Genomic DNA, 19,776 nt, shown 5'->3' with positions numbered 1-19,776 from the left:
GGGGTATTCAGGTTTGGAATTACAGGAGGGACTATGGGGCTGAAATACCATTGTGAGCGTCGGTCACCCCCAAGAGACTTCGGGCACCCTCAAGAGTCAATGTAGAATTCAAACCCTGCAGATATTTAGCTCTACTCTGCCTCTCAGTGACAGATCACAACATATGGTTGCAATAGTACCATACGCTACCTCAGCCCTGACTGGTGCACTAATGTTAAGCCTGCTCAACACAACCAGCACTGATGGTCTTTTCTCCACATCCTGACAGACATAGGGGATTAAGCTCAGTTATCCAAAGCCCTTACATGGAGTAATTGCTCCGTTAGTGAGATAGACCTGACTTGACTGGTCTCGCTTGGTCAAATCTAACTGTGTTCTGGTTTTAGGGAAATTGAGCGAGGGCGTTTAAATTGAGTTAAGGGCCAGTCACACTAAAATATATTTATATACATATATATATATATATATATATATATATATATATATATATATATATATATATATGATTTCCATCCTTCGTCCCAAATTGCTTGACTTAATTTCATTACACTCTCTCTGTCAATTTGCATTCGAATAAGAAACATTTCTGCTTGTTTGGTAATAAGCATTATACTTTGTATTTTCCACTCTGCTGCTCTGAAAGTTCAGGGCCCCGTCACAACAAGCTGAGTCCCAGAGAGATGAGAGAGAGACTGCAGGGCTCAAGTGTGTGTTGTGTGTGCGTGTGTGTGTGCATGTCTGTTTGCATGTGTGTGCCTTTTTTGTGCTTGTGTGTATGTGCATGCATCGTGTGTGTGTGTGTGTGTGTGTGTCTGTGTGTCTGTGTGTCTGTGTGTGTGTGTCTGTGTGTGTCTGTGTCTGTGTCTGTGTGTGTGTGTCTGTGTGTGCGTGCGCTTGTGTGTGTGTCTGTGTCTGTGTGTGTGTGTCTGTGTGTGTCTGTGTGTGTGTCTGTGTGCGTGCGCGTGTGTGTGTGTGTGTGCGTGCGCGTTTGTGTGTGTGTGTGCGTTTGTGTGTGTGTGTGTGTGTGCATGCGCGTTTGTGTGTGTGTGTGTGTGTGTGTGTGCGTGCGTGCGTTGTGGAGCAGACTTGTTTACCAGCCCGTGTTATAATAGTAGTGAGTGTGCTGTAAGTATGGGTTACTGAGCCGTGAGGAAGAGAATTAACATGTGAAAGCGCACACCTCATTGTGAGGCACAACGCGACGTATGGAGAAACGGGGAAAGACAGCAGAGAGAGAAAAGAGAGAGAAAAAAAGACCTATGGAGAGAGAGAAACACGGAAAACGTGAAGAGGAAGTGAGCGAGGAAAAAGGGAGATGAACCTTCTCTGACGTTAACATATGGTAGCTAAATGTCGCGGAATGTCATTTCTCTGTAAATATTTTACCGTCAAACACACAGTGTGAGATAAAGGATTTATCTTATCCTCTGTCTGTCTGTCGTCGTGCAGGCAGACTATCCCAATCACATAGGTGATAACCTGATATTCTGTGCATACAGTTTATGTGTTCATATTTGAGCATATGGTCTAGGACACAGATTTCGGGATCTTTTCCAGACTTTGTATCCTTGCGTGCCCTGCTACTGTTTGTGTTTCCAAAGTTGATACAGTAAAAATCCACCGTACCCACCCCCCGTTAACCCCTCTCCCCAGGGGGTCCCTGTGATCCTCATGTCCCCCCCCCGATTTCCCCCATCTCCATCTGCCAGTGTGTGTGTGTAGTCTCTATCCTCTGATAACCCCAGGCCCCAGTGTAGGCCACGCGAGACAGTGTCCCCAGCCACCACACCAGCCCATTTCCTGCATGTGTAAACCCTCTGATCTCCTTCTCATGGCTACAGGGCCCGTGTGTCCCTACACTACCCTCGCTCTCTGTCTGCCTCTTTCTCCTTCTGCTGGGCTCTAACACAAGGGACAGAATAAATGATCCAGCTCTCTTCCCCATCAACATGTAATGGAGGTGGCTTTGTGCGATGACTAACCTCGCCTGAGACCTGGAGACTTGTGTTAGCTCCCCCAAGCGAATGCTTAGCGGGCTAACACAGGAGGGATCCAGTCTTACACAAACACACTGGCCGGCATAATGCACATTCAGTACAGACTGCAGCCTCTGCAGCAGCTTCTAACAGCTCTAATGGGCTGTTAACCACCACCTCATTGACTTACTCCAGCTCTGCTTACTTAGTCATACGGGCAGTCGTTAGTTAGTGTTGTTTCTGCTCCAGTTGTCTCCAGCCATCTTCTCCACCCTCCTCTCCTAGAGCTGCTCAGGTTGGGGATGAGGTAAGGGTTGGGTTCCCCACCCGCTCAACTCTCCTTCTCTGGAGCTTGGGTTCAGGTTAGGCCCTGGGGTAATAGTGTAGTAGCTGGGGCTTAGGTACTAATGCAGCAGGACTCAGAGACCCAGGAAGAGACTTAGTCGTGCTGGATGGTGATGTGTTTCAGGGCATCATTACACTGACTGGGGACCTCTAGTAGAGTTGACAGATGGGGGGGGGGGGGGGGGGGGGGGGGGGTGAACGGATGAGTGGAGGAACAGTACCCCCTCCCCTCACACACAGAAACACACCCACACACAAACAAACACACACACAAATACACAAAAGTATGGTGTGTTTGGTTAGCCAAATCCCAACATACATAATACATTCATTCACTTGCTTGAATCCACTCTCCTTGCTGCCCATGTCTTCTCACATTAAAGGGCAACAGCTAGAGTGAAGAATGTTCATGCTGTATTCTACAAAATACAAGACAGGAAAGTGGGCGTGATCCATCAGACAACCAATAACAGATGTTGTTTGTGGGATGTTGGAGGATGAATAACATGTACTTTTATCCTTATTATATGTCTTTCATCCTACAAAGCTCTTTGCAAAACAGAAAACAGAGAGAGAGTTGCCTGATAGTGATATGTTAAGTGATGATCTGTTATTCAAGTTGCATGTGTCTATAAAATGTCAGTGCTGCTCCACTGAGCCCTATTATAAGGGGATTATCCTTTTTGTGTGTGTGTGTGTGTGTGTGTGTGTGTGTGTGTGTGTGTGTGTGTGTGTGTGTGTGTGTGCGTGTGTGTGTGTGCGTGTGTGTGTGTGTGTGTGTGTGCGTGCGCATGTGTGTGTGTGTGTGCACATGTGTGCGTGCGTGTGCGCGAGAGTCAGGAGTTGGCAGTCTTAGTCCCCAGGGACATTGAACCTTTTCAGAGAGACAGAACGCCACGTTTCTCCTCCTCTTCTATAAAGACTGACTCGCTAAAAGATCAGTCACTACATGTGTGTCAGACCTATGTCAGACAGACCATTAAACCATACTGTATGTGTGGCCAAGTCCCAAATGACACCCCACTCCACCATATAGTCCACTACTGCCTGTGACTTTTATCTCCCTCACCAACTTCAAACATCTGCTATCTGAGCAGCTAACCGATCGCTGCAGCTGTACATAGTCTATCGGTAAATAGCCCACACATTTGTACCTACCTCATCCCCATACTGTTTTTAATTATTTACTTTTCTGCTCTTTTGCACACCAATATCTCTACCTGTACATGACCATCTGATCATTTATCACTCCAGTGTTAATCTGCAAAATTGTAATTATTCGCCTACCTCCTCATGCCTTTTGCACACAATGTATATAGACTCCCCTTTTTTTCTACTGTGTTATTGACTTGTTAATTGTTTACTCCATGTGTAACTCTGTGTTGTCTGTTCACACTGCTATGCTTTATCCTGGCCAGGTCGCAGTTGCAAATGAGAACTTGTTCTCAACTAGCCTACCTGGTTAAATAAAGGTGAAATAAAAAAATAGATCAAAATAGACCGGAGAATAAAACACAAGTACTACACCAAATGACATGAATACAAAAACAATCCCGCACAAAACAAGGGCGGGACAACCTACTACATATAAGGGCATTAATTAAACTAAAATACACACAGGTGAAACTAATAAGACAAAACCAACAGACAAACGAAAAAGGGATCGGTAGTGGCTAGTAGGACGGTGACGACAACCGCCGAGCACCGCCCGAACAGGCAGGAGAGCCAACTTCGGCGGAAGTCGTGACAGTACCCCCCCTCTGACGCGCGGTCCCAGCAGCGCGCCGCCACCGTCCTCGAGGACGACCCGGAGGACGAGGTGCTGGGCGATCCGGGTGGAGGCGGTGGAAATCTCTCAGGAGAGAAGGGTCCAAAATGTCCCCCACCGGAACCCAGCATCTCTCCTCCGGACCGTACCCCTCCCAGTCCACGAGGTACTGTAGGGCCCCCACCCGGCGTCTCGAATCCAGAATGCCCCGAACTGTGTACGCCGGGGACCCCTCGATGTCCAGAGGGGGCGGAGGGACCTCAGGCACCTCACCTTCTTGCAGGGGACCAGCCACCACCGGCCTGAGGAGAGACACATGAAACGAGGGGTTAATACGGTAATACCTAGGAAGTTGTAACCTGTAACACACCTCGTTTATTCTCCTCAGGACTTTGAACGGCCCCACACACTGCGGCCCCAGCTTCCGACAGGGCAGGCGGAGGGGCAGGTTTCGGGTCGAGAGCCAGACCCTGTCCCCCGGTGCAAACACGGGGGTCTCACTGCGGTGCTGGTCAGTGCTCCTCTTCTGCCATTCTCCCGCTAACAGTACCCCCCCTCTGCGGTCAGCTAACCGTAATGAGTCCTGAACGGCTTTCCAGGTGTCCTTGGAGCACTGTACCCATTCCTCCACCGCAGGAGCCTCGGTCTGGCTCTGATGCCATGGGGCCAGGACCGGCTGGTAACCTAACACACACTCAAAAGGGGACAAGTTAGTTGAGGAGTGGCATAGGGAGTTCTGAGCTAGTTCAGCCCAGGGAACATACCTTGCCCACTCACCAGGCCGGTCCCGGCAATAGGACCGCAGAAACCTGCCCACATCCTGGTTTACGCGCTCCACCTGCCCATTACTCTCTGGGTGAAAACCTGAGGTTAAGCTGACCGAGACCCCCAGTCTCTCCATAAACGCCCTCCACACTCTGGACGTGAATTGGGGACCCCGATCAGAAACTATGTCCTCAGGCACCCCATAGTGCCGGAAGACATGGGTAAACAAGGCCTCCGCAGTCTGCAGGGCTGTAGGGAGACCGGGCAACGGGATGAGACGACAGGACTTAGAAAACCGATCCACAACGACCAGGATCGTAGTACTTCCCTGGGACGGGGGAAGGTCAGTAAGAAAGTCCACCGATAAGTGTGTCCACGGCCGTTGTGGAACGGGGAGGGGTTGTAATTTCCCTCTAGGCAGGTGCCGAGGAGCCTTGCTCTGAGCACACACTGAGCAGGAGGAGACATAAAATCTCACGTCTTTAACCAGCGTGGGCCACCAGTATCTCCCTCTCAGACTCCGCACTGTCCTCTCGATGCCAGGATGACCCGAGGAGGGGAGAGTATGAGCCCACCGGATCAGCTTGTCCCGGACCCCCCTCGGCACGTACTGAGTCCCCACTGGACAGTTAGGGGGGGCCGGCTCTGACCGTGAGGCCTCCTCTATCTCCGCGTCCACCTCCCATACCACCGGTGCCACGAGACATGACGGTGAAATGATGGGAGTTGGCTCAACGGACCGCTCCTCGGTATCATAGAGGCGGGACAGCGCGTCGGCTTTGGTGTTTTGGGCCGGTATGAGAGGGTAAACCGGAACCTGGTAAAAAACATGGGCCATCTAGCCTGACGTGGATTTAGTCTCTTCGCTGCCCGGATATACTCGAGATTACGATGGTCAGTCCAGATGAGAAAAGGGTGTTTAGCCCCCTCAAGCCAATGTCTCCACACCTTCAGAGCCTTGACTACAAGCTAACAACTCCCGGTCCCCCACATCATAGTTTCGCTCCGCTGGGCTGAGCTTGCTCGAAAAGAAAGCACACGGGCGGAGCTTGGGTGGCACGCCCGAGCATTGGGACAGCACGGCTCCGACCCCAGCCTCGGACGCATCCACCTCCACTATGAACGCTAAAGAGGGGTCCGGATGCGCCAACACGGGCGCATTGGTGAACAGCTCCTTCAAACGACTGAAGGCTCTGCCCGCCTCTGCTGACCAGCGCAAGCGCACCGGTCCTCCCTTCAGCAGTGAGGTGATGGGAGCAGCCACCTGACCAAAACCCCGGATAAACCTCCGGTAGTAATTGGCAAACCCTAAAAACCGCTGCACTTCTTTCACCGTGGTCGGAGTCGGCCAAATACGCACGGCTGTAACGCGTTCATCCTCCATCACCACCCTGGAGGTGGAAATACGATACCCCAGGAAGGAAACGGACTATTTGAAAAACTCACATTTCTCCGCCTTGCAATACAGGTCATGCTCCAGCAGTCGCCCAAGTACCTTACGCACCAGAGACACATGCGCCACGCATGTGGCAGAATAGATCAAGATGTCATCGATGTACACTACCACTCCCTGCCCGAGCAGGTCTCAGAGAATCTCACCTACGAAGGATTGGAAGACAGCTGGAGCATTCTTCAACCCGTATGGCATGACGCGGTACTCATAATGACCAGATGTAGTACTAAATGCGGTTTTCCACTCATCTCCTCCCCGGATACGCACCAGATTATACGCGCTCCTCGGGTCCAGTTTTGTGAAGAAGCGCGCCCCGTGAAATGATTCCACCGCCGTAGCGATGAGAGGTAGTGGGTAACTAAACCCCACTGTGATGGAATTTAGACCTCTATAATCAATGCACGGACGCAGACCTCCATCCTTCTTCTTCACAAAAAAGAAGCTCGAGGAGACTGGTGATGCGGAGGGCTGAATGTACCCCTGTCCCAGCGATTCAGCAACATATGTTTCCATCGCTACCGTCTCCTCCTGGAACAATGGATACACGTGACTCCTAGGAAGTGCAGCGTTCTCCAGAAGTTTTATCGCGCAGTCCTCTCGACGATGAGGTGGTAATTGGGTCGCCCTCTTTTTACTGAAGGCGATAGCCAAATCGGCATATTCAGAGGGAATGCGCACGGTGGAAACTTGGTCTGGACTCTCCACCGTAGTCGCACCAACGGCAACTCCTATACACCTACCTGAACACTCCTCTGACCACCCCTTAAGAGCCCCCTGTCGCCAGGAAATCACCAGGTTGTGTTGAGCTAACCAGGGAACCCCCAACACCACTGGAAACGCAGGTGAATCTATAAGGAACAGACTAATCTGCTCCTTATGATCCCCCTGCGTTACCATGTCCAGCGGCGCCGTAGCCTCCCTAATTACTCCTGACCCTAATGGTCGGCTATCTAAGGAGTGCACGGGGAAAGGTAGGTCTAACGACACCAGGGGAATCCCTAGCCTTAACGCGAGCCCACGATCCATGAAATTCCCAGCTGAGCCTGAATCAACTAGCGCCTTATGCTGTAAAGAGGGAAAAAACCCAGGGAAAGAAGTCAACACATACACATGACCGACAGAGCTTCCTGTATGTGAGTCTGGTGCTTACTCACCTGGGGTGATCGAGCAGTGCTCCGCCTGCCCTCCCGACTCCCAGACGAGTTCCTCCAGCACCGGTCGGACGTGTGCCCTCGTCGACCACAACTGGTGCAGGAGGACACTCCTCCTCCGGTCCCCCTCGAAGCTGCCCCTCCTAATTCCATAGGGATAGGGGCAGGAGGGCTAGGAAGTGGAAACGACAGGGCCTGATCCGAACGCCCACGGGCAGCCAGCAGGTTGTCAAGACGGATAGCAAAGTCAATGAGTTCATCCAGTGTGAATGTGGTGTCCCGACATGCCAGCTGCCTGCGGACGTCCTCCCTGAGACTGCATCTGAAATGATCAATCAAGGCCCTGTCGTTCCATCCTGCTCCTGCGGCCAAGGTCCTGAACTCCAGAGCAAAGTCCTGTACGCTCCTCGTCTCCTGACGCAGGTGGAACAGCCATTCACCCGCCGCCCGACCCTCTGGTGGCTGCTCCTGCTGATTCCATGTTTGGTGCGGGATTCTGTCACGTTTTATCCAGGTGGGTGGAATCAGGCGCAGAGAGCAGGTTTAGTGATTCGACAGTTTATTCTCCGGCGCACAAAAACACACGGTCAACCCAACACACAGGGTGAATAATCCAACAACGGATCAAAATAGACCGGAGAATAAAACACAAGTGCTACACCAAATGACATGAATACAAAAACAATCCCGCACAAAACAAGGGCGGGACAACCTACTACATATAAGGGCGTTAATTAAACTAAAATACACACAGGTGAAACTAATAAGACATAACCAACAGACAAACGAAAAAGGGATCGGTAGTGGCTAGTAGGACGGTGACGACGACTGCCGAGCACCGCCCGAACAGGCAGGAGAGCCAACTTCGGCGGAAGTCGTGACACCGAGCCACATAGTGTACTGGGATGTCAATCGTCTCTCATTTGAGGCTCGGTTTATAAGTAGTGCAGCGTAATGGGGAATTAGGGACATTTGAGACAGATCCTTTGTGTGTGTTCCTGGAAAGACTGTCGGAAGCATGTTGCTCCTGGCACTTAATTCTCTTCCAAACCTCTGCAGCTACTTGTTGCCATGGTAGCATCTTGTGAGCGTAGCAGTGTTGTGTCATGGCATTTATGCCAGATGAGGCCCTCAGAACCACCTGACAGCCCCCTGTCACTTTCCTGCCAACATAGAAGCACACACACACTCACACTCACACACACACACACACACACACACACACACACACACACACACACACACACATGTTCAGGCACACAAGTCACACATGCAGGCATGCACAAACGCACACACCAAATAAAGAGTCAAACTCTTTTACCAACCTACACACACACACACACTCACACGCGCATGCACACTTGCACACCAAATTGACAGGCACACTCCTCGCTGTCACACAGACCATTGAAGTGGCACAGCCAGAAGCTACTCTCGTCTGTCACCAACGCAGTAAACTGTCGTTCAACTCACGATAGCAATACGGCTGAATTCAGAGTGGAAATGATTTGACCCCATAAATGGCTGTGAATGTCGGTCATGTAAACTCTTATCTTTAGCACCTGACCTCCTCCTTTGATGACTCTGTATTCATTCTACTGGGTTATTAGCCAGTAGAGTTATTATGAGGGAGGGAGGGAGAAGAGAGAAGGCTGCTGGGAAGACACTATCTCTCTCTCTCTCACACACTCGTTCACACACACACACACACACACACACACAGCGCGATATGTATTATGAGGGGGAGGGGGGGATACAGTAGTTATTATGACACTGGGGAGAGGAAGAGGTCATAATGAAGTCTTTCCTCCTCTCCTCTCAGTGTGCAGCCTCAGCCTGGCCGTTCTCATGCTAATGTCTCTGAGCTCAGACAACAACAACAGACTCTTTCCAGCAACATGCTCCCCCCACTCTGCTCAGGGTCAACAGGCATCTCAGACTCAGCAGGGAATGTCATAATACTCACAGTACAGTATATTGTGGATGTATGCTAGCATACCCTACATATGGGCCATGTAGTTTGCTGTATGGATGTACTTACTGTAAGCGCTGTAATGTATATGATGTACTGTATGTACAGTTGTAGGATCTTAATTTGAGACAGTTTGCCACAGCAGGAAACGGTATGGTTTTGTACACCAGCTTCAAACCGCAGAAAGCACAATATGGGACAATGATTCTCTACTCTATGCTAGCTTATTTTGTCACATAAACTATTCGAGTTTTAGCAACCAGGAATATGGCAGAGCGACTTCTGCATAGTGCAACTTTAAACCTCAAATACACGACAAGTTTAAAAGTTCTCCCGCAACACGGTGATCAAATTAAGATACTAAATCTGTATGCCACCTGCCCAGTCATTTGTGACCAACTGTCAGACCATCTGCTCTGTTAACTCCTCATCGGCTGGACTAGAGGGGGATGCAGTAGAGCTGATTCTGTATGTGCTGTGTGTAAACGCAGCTGGGGTTAAAGTTCACTTGAGAATTATGACGATTGGTCATTGCAGGACTTGTCATCACAATGGATATTGAGGGATTATTTAAATGGCACATTTGATTCGTTTTGCAGTGGGAACCAAATACTAAATGTGTTTATACTCAACGGTAACTGACCTCTATGAAGTGTTTCCTTTCAAGCCGTTCTCCCTGCAGGGCTGTGTGGGAGTTGTTCAGCTACAAATACCTGTTTGCCATCTCATTCCCATCTCTCGGTATTTCTGATCCATTGTAAAGATTCTTCCTCTCTCTATGTTTGTCCTTCTCAGGCCAGTTGAACCAGAAGATCTGGGGTAAGAGGTACCCGGCGTGTAACAATGCCCGTCAGTCACCCATCGACATCGACGAGACGTTCACCCAGGTCCGGGTGGAGTACCAGGGCCTGCAGCTGGAGGGCTGGGAAAAGAACACCCCAGAGACCACCACCATCAACAACGACGGCAACACAGGTACTGTACGGCATGAGCCGTTGAATATCCAACCCATGGTAGTAGAGTTCGGGTTGGCATTGTAGTGTGAGAAGGGTAATATTCATGGGTCGTGTTCAGTAGGCACAAAACGCCACATGGTTATTAAGTAATAGTAGTAAGAACAGATTGTTTCCAGTGTCATATTAATCTTCATATACAGAGATAGTTATGAAAATATAACTCAATGTGAGTGATGGGTTTAGTGAGAGACAGAGACAGATAGATGGAGAGAGCAAGAGACAGAGAGAGGTGAGAATAATTGGTCTGTCTTCACGAGGAAATGAAATGACTCTTGGATATCATCTCTCCAGTATGTCTCCCTGTGGCTGTGTTATGAAAATGCTGCCTGTTGGGTAGTATTAATCTCTCTGTTCCAATACGCTGACAGAAAAGCAATTCACCAATAAAACCATCTCTTTGAAGCATCCATTATGAGTCCATTGTGTGAGGATAGGGATCAGGGAGATGGAGGAGGGATTTTTTTTGTGTAGATGTGTTTCATATGGAAAAGGGTATTATAGCTTCAGAAGACATTATGGTTTTATTTTAATTGTAACATTTAACTGTGCTGAACACGTTCTGTATTTGTCATTTGAAATTAGACTGTGGCATGTACATTCGGCAAGGACCATTGTGTATGCTGCCATAGACCCGGTAATTAAAAGTATGTGTTTTCCAAGCTCATTGCTGGTGGGTGGGAAGCCTCGGAAGCCCAGGCTTCTCACGTAGCCGAGTGAACTAGACAGGCTCTGGAAGGTTGCCCACGCAAAGACTAGTGGGTGGGTAATGTGGTTGTGTGTGTGTGTGTGTGTGTGTTCCAGTGGTGCTAGGCCTGGACGGGGAGTACTATGTGAGTGGCGGTGGTCTGAGCACCAGGTTCAGGTTGGGGAGGATGACATTCCACTGGGGCCGCTGCAACGCCTCCTCAGACGGATCAGAGCACAGCCTCAACGGACTCAAGTTCCCCCTGGAGGTGGCACATCGTCCAATCAATGAGTCAATCGGAGCAAATGACACGCCACATCGTGCCACACCACACCCCTGACTACGGGCCACTTTACGCAGACAATACAAAGCCCCACAATGAATAACGATCTCTACTCCCCCTCTCTCTCTCTCTCTCTCTCTCTCTCTCTCTCTCTCTCTCTCTCTCTCTCTCTCTCTCTCTCTCTCTCTCTCTCTCTCTCTCTCTCTCTCTCTCTCTCTCTCTCTCTCTCTCTCTCTCTCTCTCTCTCTCTCTCTCTCTCTCTCTCTCTCTCTCTCTCTCTCTCTCTCTCTCTCTCTTTCTCTGATCCAGATGCAGATCTTGTGTTATGAGTCAGGCCTGTACCAGTCTATAGACGATGCGGTGAGGGATGGAGGGAGGATCGCAGCGCTGGCTGTCCTGTTTGAGGTGGAGCTCTGAACCAATGTCCACACTGCATGCCACTTAGCGTGAATCAATGCATCCTAGATCGTACGCGAGCATGTTAGTATGTCAACTCACTGTGATTTCTGCTCCACAGACCAGCCTAGATAACAATGACAACTACAACACCATCTTAGAAGGGGTCAACAGCGTCAACAGGTTCGGTATGCAGCTGCTCATTGTTCTACTCTATTTATTTGACTCTAATTTTGAATTCTTTTATTTCTATTTCTATATTCGGCGGGTTCAGGAGTCCCAGTGACCTACTGAAAAGCAGGTGTGTCGATCGCTCTCACCTATCACTCTCTGCCATTCAGGTAAGACTGGGAATGTTGAGCCCTTCTCTCTGCTGGCCCTGCTCCCTAACTCCACTGATAAATACTACACGTACAACGGTTCCCTCACCTCCCCGCCCTGCTCTGAGACGGTGGAGTGGATCGTCTTCAAACACACCGTGCCCATCTCTGAGACACAGGTGAGTGTCACACACACACATAAACGTGGGGGTACACACACACACACGTGATGATGTTATACGGTGAGGCAGTGTCATGATGAGGTCATACAGTGAGACAGCTTCCCAAGTGTGAGGAACAGAGAAGAGCAGGAGAACAGGAGTGTGCGTGTGGCCGGCAAAGCGAGGTGTGACGTGGGCATATGTACTCAGTGGGCACAGAGACACTCAAAGACACCACGAAAATAGAGCAGCACTCTCCCTGATTTCTGCCATGACAATTCTTTAAACACTCCATCATCAGACCTTACACACACACTCACACACACACACACACACAATATCAATATTTCACTACAGCAGCAGCAGTAGCAGTAGGAGCAGGAAGACACTGCAGAGACAACAACTCTCCCTCCACAGGGGAGGACCTTCCCATTTCCCCTCCACTTCCTGCTCTTTAAATCTCAGTTTGAACCGACCTGGAGCAGGACTGCTCTAGTTAACTCACACAGGGTCTCTGCCTGCCTCATCTATTCTCCATCATCCACTTTAGAGCAGAAAGTGTTTTTTCAACATTTAGGAAGGGAGAAGTAGGGTAGTGGCCGAAACAAGCTGATGACCCTTAACCATTAAAGGTTAAAGGGCTACTTTGGTGAAGCACACAAGACATAAATGAATGCACATCTCTCACATCTCTCTCTCTCTCTCTCAATTTCCCTCTGTCTCTCCCGCTCTCTCTCCCTCTCAGTTGGAGGTGTTCTGTGAGGTGATGACCATGCAGCAGGCAGGCTATGTGATGCTGATGGACTACCTGCAGAACAACTTCAGGGAGCAGCAGCAGCAGTTCTTGGGCCAGGTCTTCTCCTCCTACACTGGAACAGAGGAGGTCATCACTCCCAGTATGTGTCCGTAACGCTTCACCCTGAACCCTGACCCCTGACCCTCACACTCTTTCTACACAGGCACAGTTGAGGTTCTCACCCCCAGTTTGTACCTGTAGGCTAAACTCTGAACCCTAACCTCTAACCCTAGACCCCTAATCCTTACCTTCACCTTACAATGGCAAAGATGATCCTCACTCCTAGTATGTACCCTTAACTTATAACTCCTGACCTCTAAACCCTTACTATTAGCCCCTAACTCTAACTCTGGCCTTCACCTTTGTCATTTATGTTGTCATTTATAGTATGTACCTGTTCTACTTTAATGCCTGACCCCTGTCCCTTATCTACCCGCTGACCCCAACACCTGACCCCTAGCCTGCCGCACCCACCCTACCTACCACATGCTGACCTTGCCCTTGGCTTCTCTCTTCTCCCATACTAGACCTCTGTAAAACCATAGCATGATTCACACTCACACTGAGCTGTACTGTAACACTAACAGGCCATACTGTGAAGTAGGAACTAGCTTCAAAAGCCCCCGATCTTGTAACCAGCCACATGGGGAAGATCTCAAATGCAGACTCCTCGCGTCCTCTTTCCTCTCTACTCGTCTCCTTCTCAAAACCGATTGGATGGGAAAGCTAGAGGTCCCGCCCCTCGGACCTTCTCCTCCAATGGATTTTGAGGAGGCCAGGACGCGAGGAGTATGCAATTGAGATTCCCCTATATTTTCAGCATTGATGTTTTAGAGCCTACTCCCAAGGTCTTACGAGTGCAGCTCATCAAAAGAACTCCTCTCTCTCTCTCTCTCTCTCTCTCTCTCTCTCTCTCTGCCTTTTAAAAATACCCCAAATAAGCTCTCTGGGTTGCTAGGAAACCTGACTTTGTAATTCCCCCTCTTTCAGTGTAGCAATTTATTTGACATTTTCTCTTTTTTGAAATTGAAATGTCTGTTCAGAAATGCAAAAAGCATAGATATCTATTCCTTTTATATATCTTTACCCAAAATGTCTCCCTTTACCTCTTCCTTTCCCTCTTCCAGTGTTGCTCTAAGAGAGACATTGTTGTCTACCAACATGTTTTCCTTAGGAAAACTCAATCCCAATTTCTCATTGCCTCCCCAGTGTTGAAAATGGACATATTCCCTATCTGACCATGTTGATAACCAGACACAAACATATGTTATCATCAGAGATCATATTTGAATCTAACGTAATCTAACCTCATTTTTCTGTGTTCTCCAGTGTGCAGCTCGGAGCCTCAGAACATGCAGGCGGATGCCCAGAACGAAACTACTATCATGGTGATGTGGGAGCGCCCCCGTGTGGTGTATGACACCACCATCGACTGGTACTCTGTCACCTACCAGCGGCTGCAGGACCAGAACCAGCCCAAACACGAGTACCGCACCGACGGAGACCAGGACGTGGTAATACACCTGTCTACTTATCCATCTACTGTTGCATACCAGTCAGTGCTGGAAGTGACTACTTGCCTGTGGATCGTCTCTCTCTCCCTCACTCTCTCTTTCTCTCTCGCTCCCTCTCTCTCTCTCTCTCCCTTTCTCTCTCGCTCTCCCACTTTCTCTCCATCTCTCGTACGTTCTCTCTCTCTCGTGGTTGTTTTGTGTTGTTCCTGGAGGCTGTTGCCATAGTGATAACCAAAAGATACCTGTAAACCATCGGGCCAGAGGTTTACAATATACTATATCAATACGGCTGTGATTGTTTTTGTTGTGTGTGTGTGTGTGTGTGTGTGTGTGTGTGTGTGTGTGTGTGTGTGTGTGTGTGTGTGTGTGTGTGCGATGGTTTGTGTTCATCAGACCTTCTCACACAAATCGATAGCATTGCATGTAAGTCAGAAATCAACCTCACATGTTAAATAGGGTGAAAAAAGCTGAGACAAGCAACTGACCGTCACTACTGTAATTGGCTGAGTGTGATTGGCTGATGTATTGATGAGTTGACCGACATATTATTTGATCAATCACCCTCTCTCAGGGGGCCATCATCCCCGGCCTCCTGTCCAACAGCAGCTATGTGGTCCAGGTGGTAGCTGTCTGCACCAATGGCCTGACGGGACGCTGGAGTGATCAGATTATAGTGGACATGCCCCAGGAGGACCCGGGTGAGACCAGCTATAATCTCGGGCACCCACAAGCAAACATTTGAATGTTAAGGCTGTCACGAGAGACCAGATTCTAAAAGGGATTTTTAGTCCAGGAAAAGGTTGAATCTGTGTCCAGCGTGAGCCTATGCCACTCAGATTCATAGGAGAGAATAAAGAACTTAGGTTAACGGACTTTAAAGTTGAAAGTAAGTATGAAAGGTATCAAAATAGTTGTACTCATTGTGACAGTCTAATATATATATATATACCCACCCATTCTCTTTTCTCCAGAAATTGAGTCTGATCCAGACAACACAGAACCTGAGGATATATTGGAAGCTGAGGATATATTGGAACCAGTAGACCAGGTCCCAGTAGACCAGAACCCAGTAGAAGAGAGCAGCACCAGAGAGGGTCGCCAGCAGATTTTCCCTGACCAGCCCTCCACCACTGCTGCCTCCCAGGTGAGCTCTGTGCCGGTACCACCAGGCACCAGAGATGACCAGAACCGGATCGACCAGGACCTTGTGAACCAGCCCAGAGTGGACAAACCCAAGAAGGACCCGACCAGGAAGGACAAGAAGAAGCAGCGTATCCCTCCGCACCGCCCCTTCACCAGCGCTGCCTCCAACGGTAAGAGCGCCATGTGGGTCACCATGGTGACCGACCAGCCGGGGTTCCTGATTCCCGTCTCCCGGACGAACAGCCCGCCGCCTGTCCGCCGGCCAATCACAGAGGAGGCCTCATTGTCACGGTCTCCTCAGCAGAACCGGAACCAAAACCGTGGTTCCGCTGCCCAGATACCTGACGTTTCCGGTATCGGCCTGATACCCCCAGAGGGCGATATGTACACTCCTCCGGCAGGGGGCATGGTGGTCACTGATGTTTACTACGAGGACGTTGTCAACACCACTGCCTTAGAAACCGCAACTACGCCATCTAAAACAACACTGAAAAAAACCCTGGATGATCGAGTTCTCAGTCCTGTTACTGCCAGACCTAAAGTCACAATGAAAGGACATGACAGGGGCTTGGTTTTGACGTCTAGGCTCTCTGATAACAGAGTTAGCACAGTGACAAGGGCCACCCCTATTCAACAGACCCCGGTTTCTGTAACCTCAACCCCCTCTGTGCCCTGGATCAGATCCAGGACTTCAAGTCCCAGCAACTCCCTCTCCACGGCCTACGGCTCCTCCACTACCTCAGGCCTCGTCAAGGTCTTACAGCACACCACCCAGCCCATATTCACCGGTAAGAAACACCTGTGTGCCCTGCAGCCCTGCATGTGTGCTGTAAATGTCTGTGTGTGTACATATAAAATATATTACACATGACCTTTATGCCTTTGCCTCTCCTCCTGTTGCCAAAACTTGGTACTGTATAGTGCACTCTTACATTGTTTGGTTGTGTGGTGGTTGTTTGAGGGTAGAATGATGGTTGTGTGATGGTTGTTTGATGGTTTTATGAGGGCTGTTTGATGGTTGTATGATGGCTTTATGGTGCCCATATGATGGTTGTATGATGGTTGTATGAAGGTTGTGTTTTGGTTGTGTGGCGTTTGAATGATGGTTGTGTGATGGTTGTTTGATGGTTGTGTGACCTGTACCTCTCTGCTTGGTCCATCTGCCTCTCTCCGCCTGCTGCGCTGTCGATAAGGGTGATATTGCCGCTTAGACCTGCGATGGTGATAATGATGGTGGTGAAGGGACTGGTGCTCTACTGGCTGGTGGTGGTTACACTGGTGATGTGCTGCAACAGTCCAGCTCTTTGTGTCTGTCGACAGCGATCTACCCTTTTCAACTTTTCTCTCATCCTTTGGCTGCCCAGCGGTTCATACTGGGACACACTGGTACTTCAGAGATGCATGTCTCCTACCGGTACCCAGCGGTGGTGGGTATTCCTTTGCCAGTCTATCTTCTTTCCCTTGAATCATAAAGATTGACATCTTATGTCTCCTTCTGGGACTCTTTACCTGCCTTGCTGTGTGTGAGCTGGCTGCTCCTCCCTGACTCCAGTCTGCCCTCTGGTGGCTGCTTTGTATAACCACTCAGACTCTGTGGTTGTTATGCTCCTCTCTGGTCGTCTGATGTAGTGTTGTTAAGTATTCAGTTTAGTGCTTATTTTTCACACTCAGTCTGACCAGACAGGCCTCTCTGTTCCAGTCAATACCAGCTTTCAGAGGGGGACTTGGGTTCAGCAGACCACAGAACCTCTCAACTTTCCAGACCCATACCCCTCTGTCACCCACTCTGAGGAGGATTCTCTCACACCCTCCCAAGGGGGCTACACCCCCTTGCACCGTTCTCTCAGCCATTCAGAAGAGACAGCAGCCCTCAGCTCGTCTGTCACCCCCTCCGAAAAAGATACCACCCTCTCCCCCTCTGTCTACCCCTCTGAAGAGGAGCCCAGGTCGGACAGACAGACGGTGACCTCTCCGGTTGGACAGACAGACATCAGTGGCTCAGGCTCTGGCCTCTATGGGGACGGGGTCAACCTAAGTCAGGACTGGCTGAGAGGGGCGACACTTTCCCTTGGGACAGACCTACGTTCACTCACACCGGCCTCAGCCATGGACCCAACAGAGGGAGAGACACAGGGAGAGAGCAGTGGTGACTTAGGGGGTCTTTCCTCCAGCTTCTACTTTGAGAGGGAGACTGGTAGTGGTGTGTCCGAGGTGGACAGAGCAGGGGCCAATCCCCAGGGGTCTGTGGTGCTGGGGGAGGCTAGTGGGTCTGGGGATGGAGAGGTCCAAGTGGAGCCTGGTAACTCTGGTATAGAGCTGCATATCCCTTGTATAGATCTACGTGTCCCGGTTCTCCCTGACAGCAGGGCTGTGGAGGAGCTGAGGAAAGGTAACGTACACTCAGGAATCTCCCATCATGGTGGCGGGTTAGGTGATGTTATTCAGAGAGTGACATGAGATTTTCTTGTGTAGCAGAGGAAATATGATTATGGCATTTGTACTCAATGAGGTGGTAACAGATTTCCTGCTGATTTAAATGAATAAAATATATTTTTGTTGTTGTTTGTTTGCGTGTGCATACGGTCTGTAAATTATAACCGTTTCTCCCCCCCCCCCCCCCCCCCCCCCAGAGATCAATAACAGCAGCCATGAATCAAGGGTAGAAATGGTGGGAAGTGTTGCTGAAAGGGAGAGGAGGACAGTGGTCCCTCTGGCTGTGGTATCCACCCTCACCATTATCTGTCTACTGGTTCTGGTGGGCATCCTCATCTACTGGAGGTAGGATTAGCACACTGCACTGTTAGCCGTTTTGTAATTTTAGCAGTAGCTTACTGTATAAACTGAATACAGTAGATCACCATACATTCCACAATAAAAATACCGTGCATTTGTTTTTCCAGCACACTGTAAGACCTTTCTATCATATCACGGGCACAGTATTTTACGGTATTAATTGTGGTGCATTGTGGTGAAATATTGTGTGAGCAGAAGGAATCTCTGGGGTCATAGAGTTGATCAGGCTGTTGATTGTGGCCTGTGGAATGTTGTCCGACTCCTTCTCCATTGGCTGTGCAAAGTTACTGGATATTGGCGGAAACTGGAACACGCTGTCGTACATGTCGATCCGGAGCATCCCAAACATGCTCAATGGGGTGACATATTGTCCCCAGCACAAGATGCACCTGTATAATGATCATGCTGTTTGATCAGTTTATTGATATGCCACACCTGTCAGGTGGATGGATTATCTTGGCAAAGGAGAAATGCAAACTAACAGGGGTGTAAACAAATTTGTGCACGACATTTGAGAGAAATACGTTTTTTTGTGCATACGAAAAATGTCTGGGATCTTTTATTTCAGCTCATGAAACATGGGACCAACACTTTGCATGTTGCGTTTATGTTTTTGTTCAGTGTATATATAGGGAACAGATCAGAGTAGAAGTGGGTCTTTTAATGGTTGAATATTTAACCATGTCCATTTGATTAGTTTTGCCCTGTAATCACGGCCAGTTTGGAAGCCTTTGATTAGGCCTCTAGAAGTGCAAGTGATATGAAACCCCTAGTTTTCATGAATATGCAAATGCCTACAGCCAACCTGCTCGCTCTAATCCCTTGTAATTACAGTAAAATACTGTATTTTTTTATAGTTTAATAGTCCATTTTACTGTATTGTACTGTGTTTCATTGCTCTGTCATCAAGTTACTCTAAATATCTCAGTATTGTATTGGCACTATCCAGAGATATATCATAAGATATCTTGTTGTAATTACAAGTAATGGAGAATCTTTTTACTTGCTATGACTGCGACTTTTTTTCTCAACCTCTCACTGACTGTAAGTTGCTAAGGACAAGATCGCCCGCTAAATGACCAAAATGTAAATGTTAAAATGAAAACTTGCAAATATGTTGCTGCATGGGTAATTCCAATGAAATACTGGGTAATTCCAAAAAATTACAGTCACATTTTTGGTACCGTAAAATGAATTACTGTCAAATGTATCACACTAGCTGTCCTCTAAAATAAATTA

At 49.0% G+C, this 19,776-nt stretch overlaps 1 protein-coding gene across 3 annotated transcripts in view; it reads left to right on the top strand.

The window, feature by feature from the left end:
* The window catches only part of LOC109896759 (receptor-type tyrosine-protein phosphatase zeta), a 46,795-nt gene that overhangs the window by 17,522 nt on the left and 9,497 nt on the right, over positions 1–19,776 (top strand). For all 3 annotated transcript variants that reach the window (XM_020491090.2, XM_031831897.1, XM_031831896.1), the window contains exons 3-12: positions 10,226–10,405; positions 11,248–11,399; positions 11,724–11,819; positions 11,932–11,998; positions 12,152–12,309; positions 13,037–13,187; positions 14,417–14,601; positions 15,173–15,299; positions 15,573–16,532; positions 18,375–18,522. In XM_020491090.2, the coding sequence (XP_020346679.1) occupies positions 10,226–10,405; positions 11,248–11,399; positions 11,724–11,819; positions 11,932–11,998; positions 12,152–12,309; positions 13,037–13,187; positions 14,417–14,601; positions 15,173–15,299; positions 15,573–16,532; positions 18,375–18,522 (2,224 nt within the window). The remainder of the gene's footprint in view (positions 1–10,225; positions 10,406–11,247; positions 11,400–11,723; positions 11,820–11,931; positions 11,999–12,151; positions 12,310–13,036; positions 13,188–14,416; positions 14,602–15,172; positions 15,300–15,572; positions 16,533–18,374; positions 18,523–19,776) is intronic.

Source organism: Oncorhynchus kisutch, linkage group LG9, assembly GCF_002021735.2.
Source record: "Oncorhynchus kisutch isolate 150728-3 linkage group LG9, Okis_V2, whole genome shotgun sequence".
Taxonomy (NCBI): domain Eukaryota; kingdom Metazoa; phylum Chordata; class Actinopteri; order Salmoniformes; family Salmonidae; genus Oncorhynchus; species Oncorhynchus kisutch.
The sequence above is the reverse complement of the archived record's forward strand: the minus strand, read 5'-3'. Positions and strand labels throughout refer to the sequence as shown.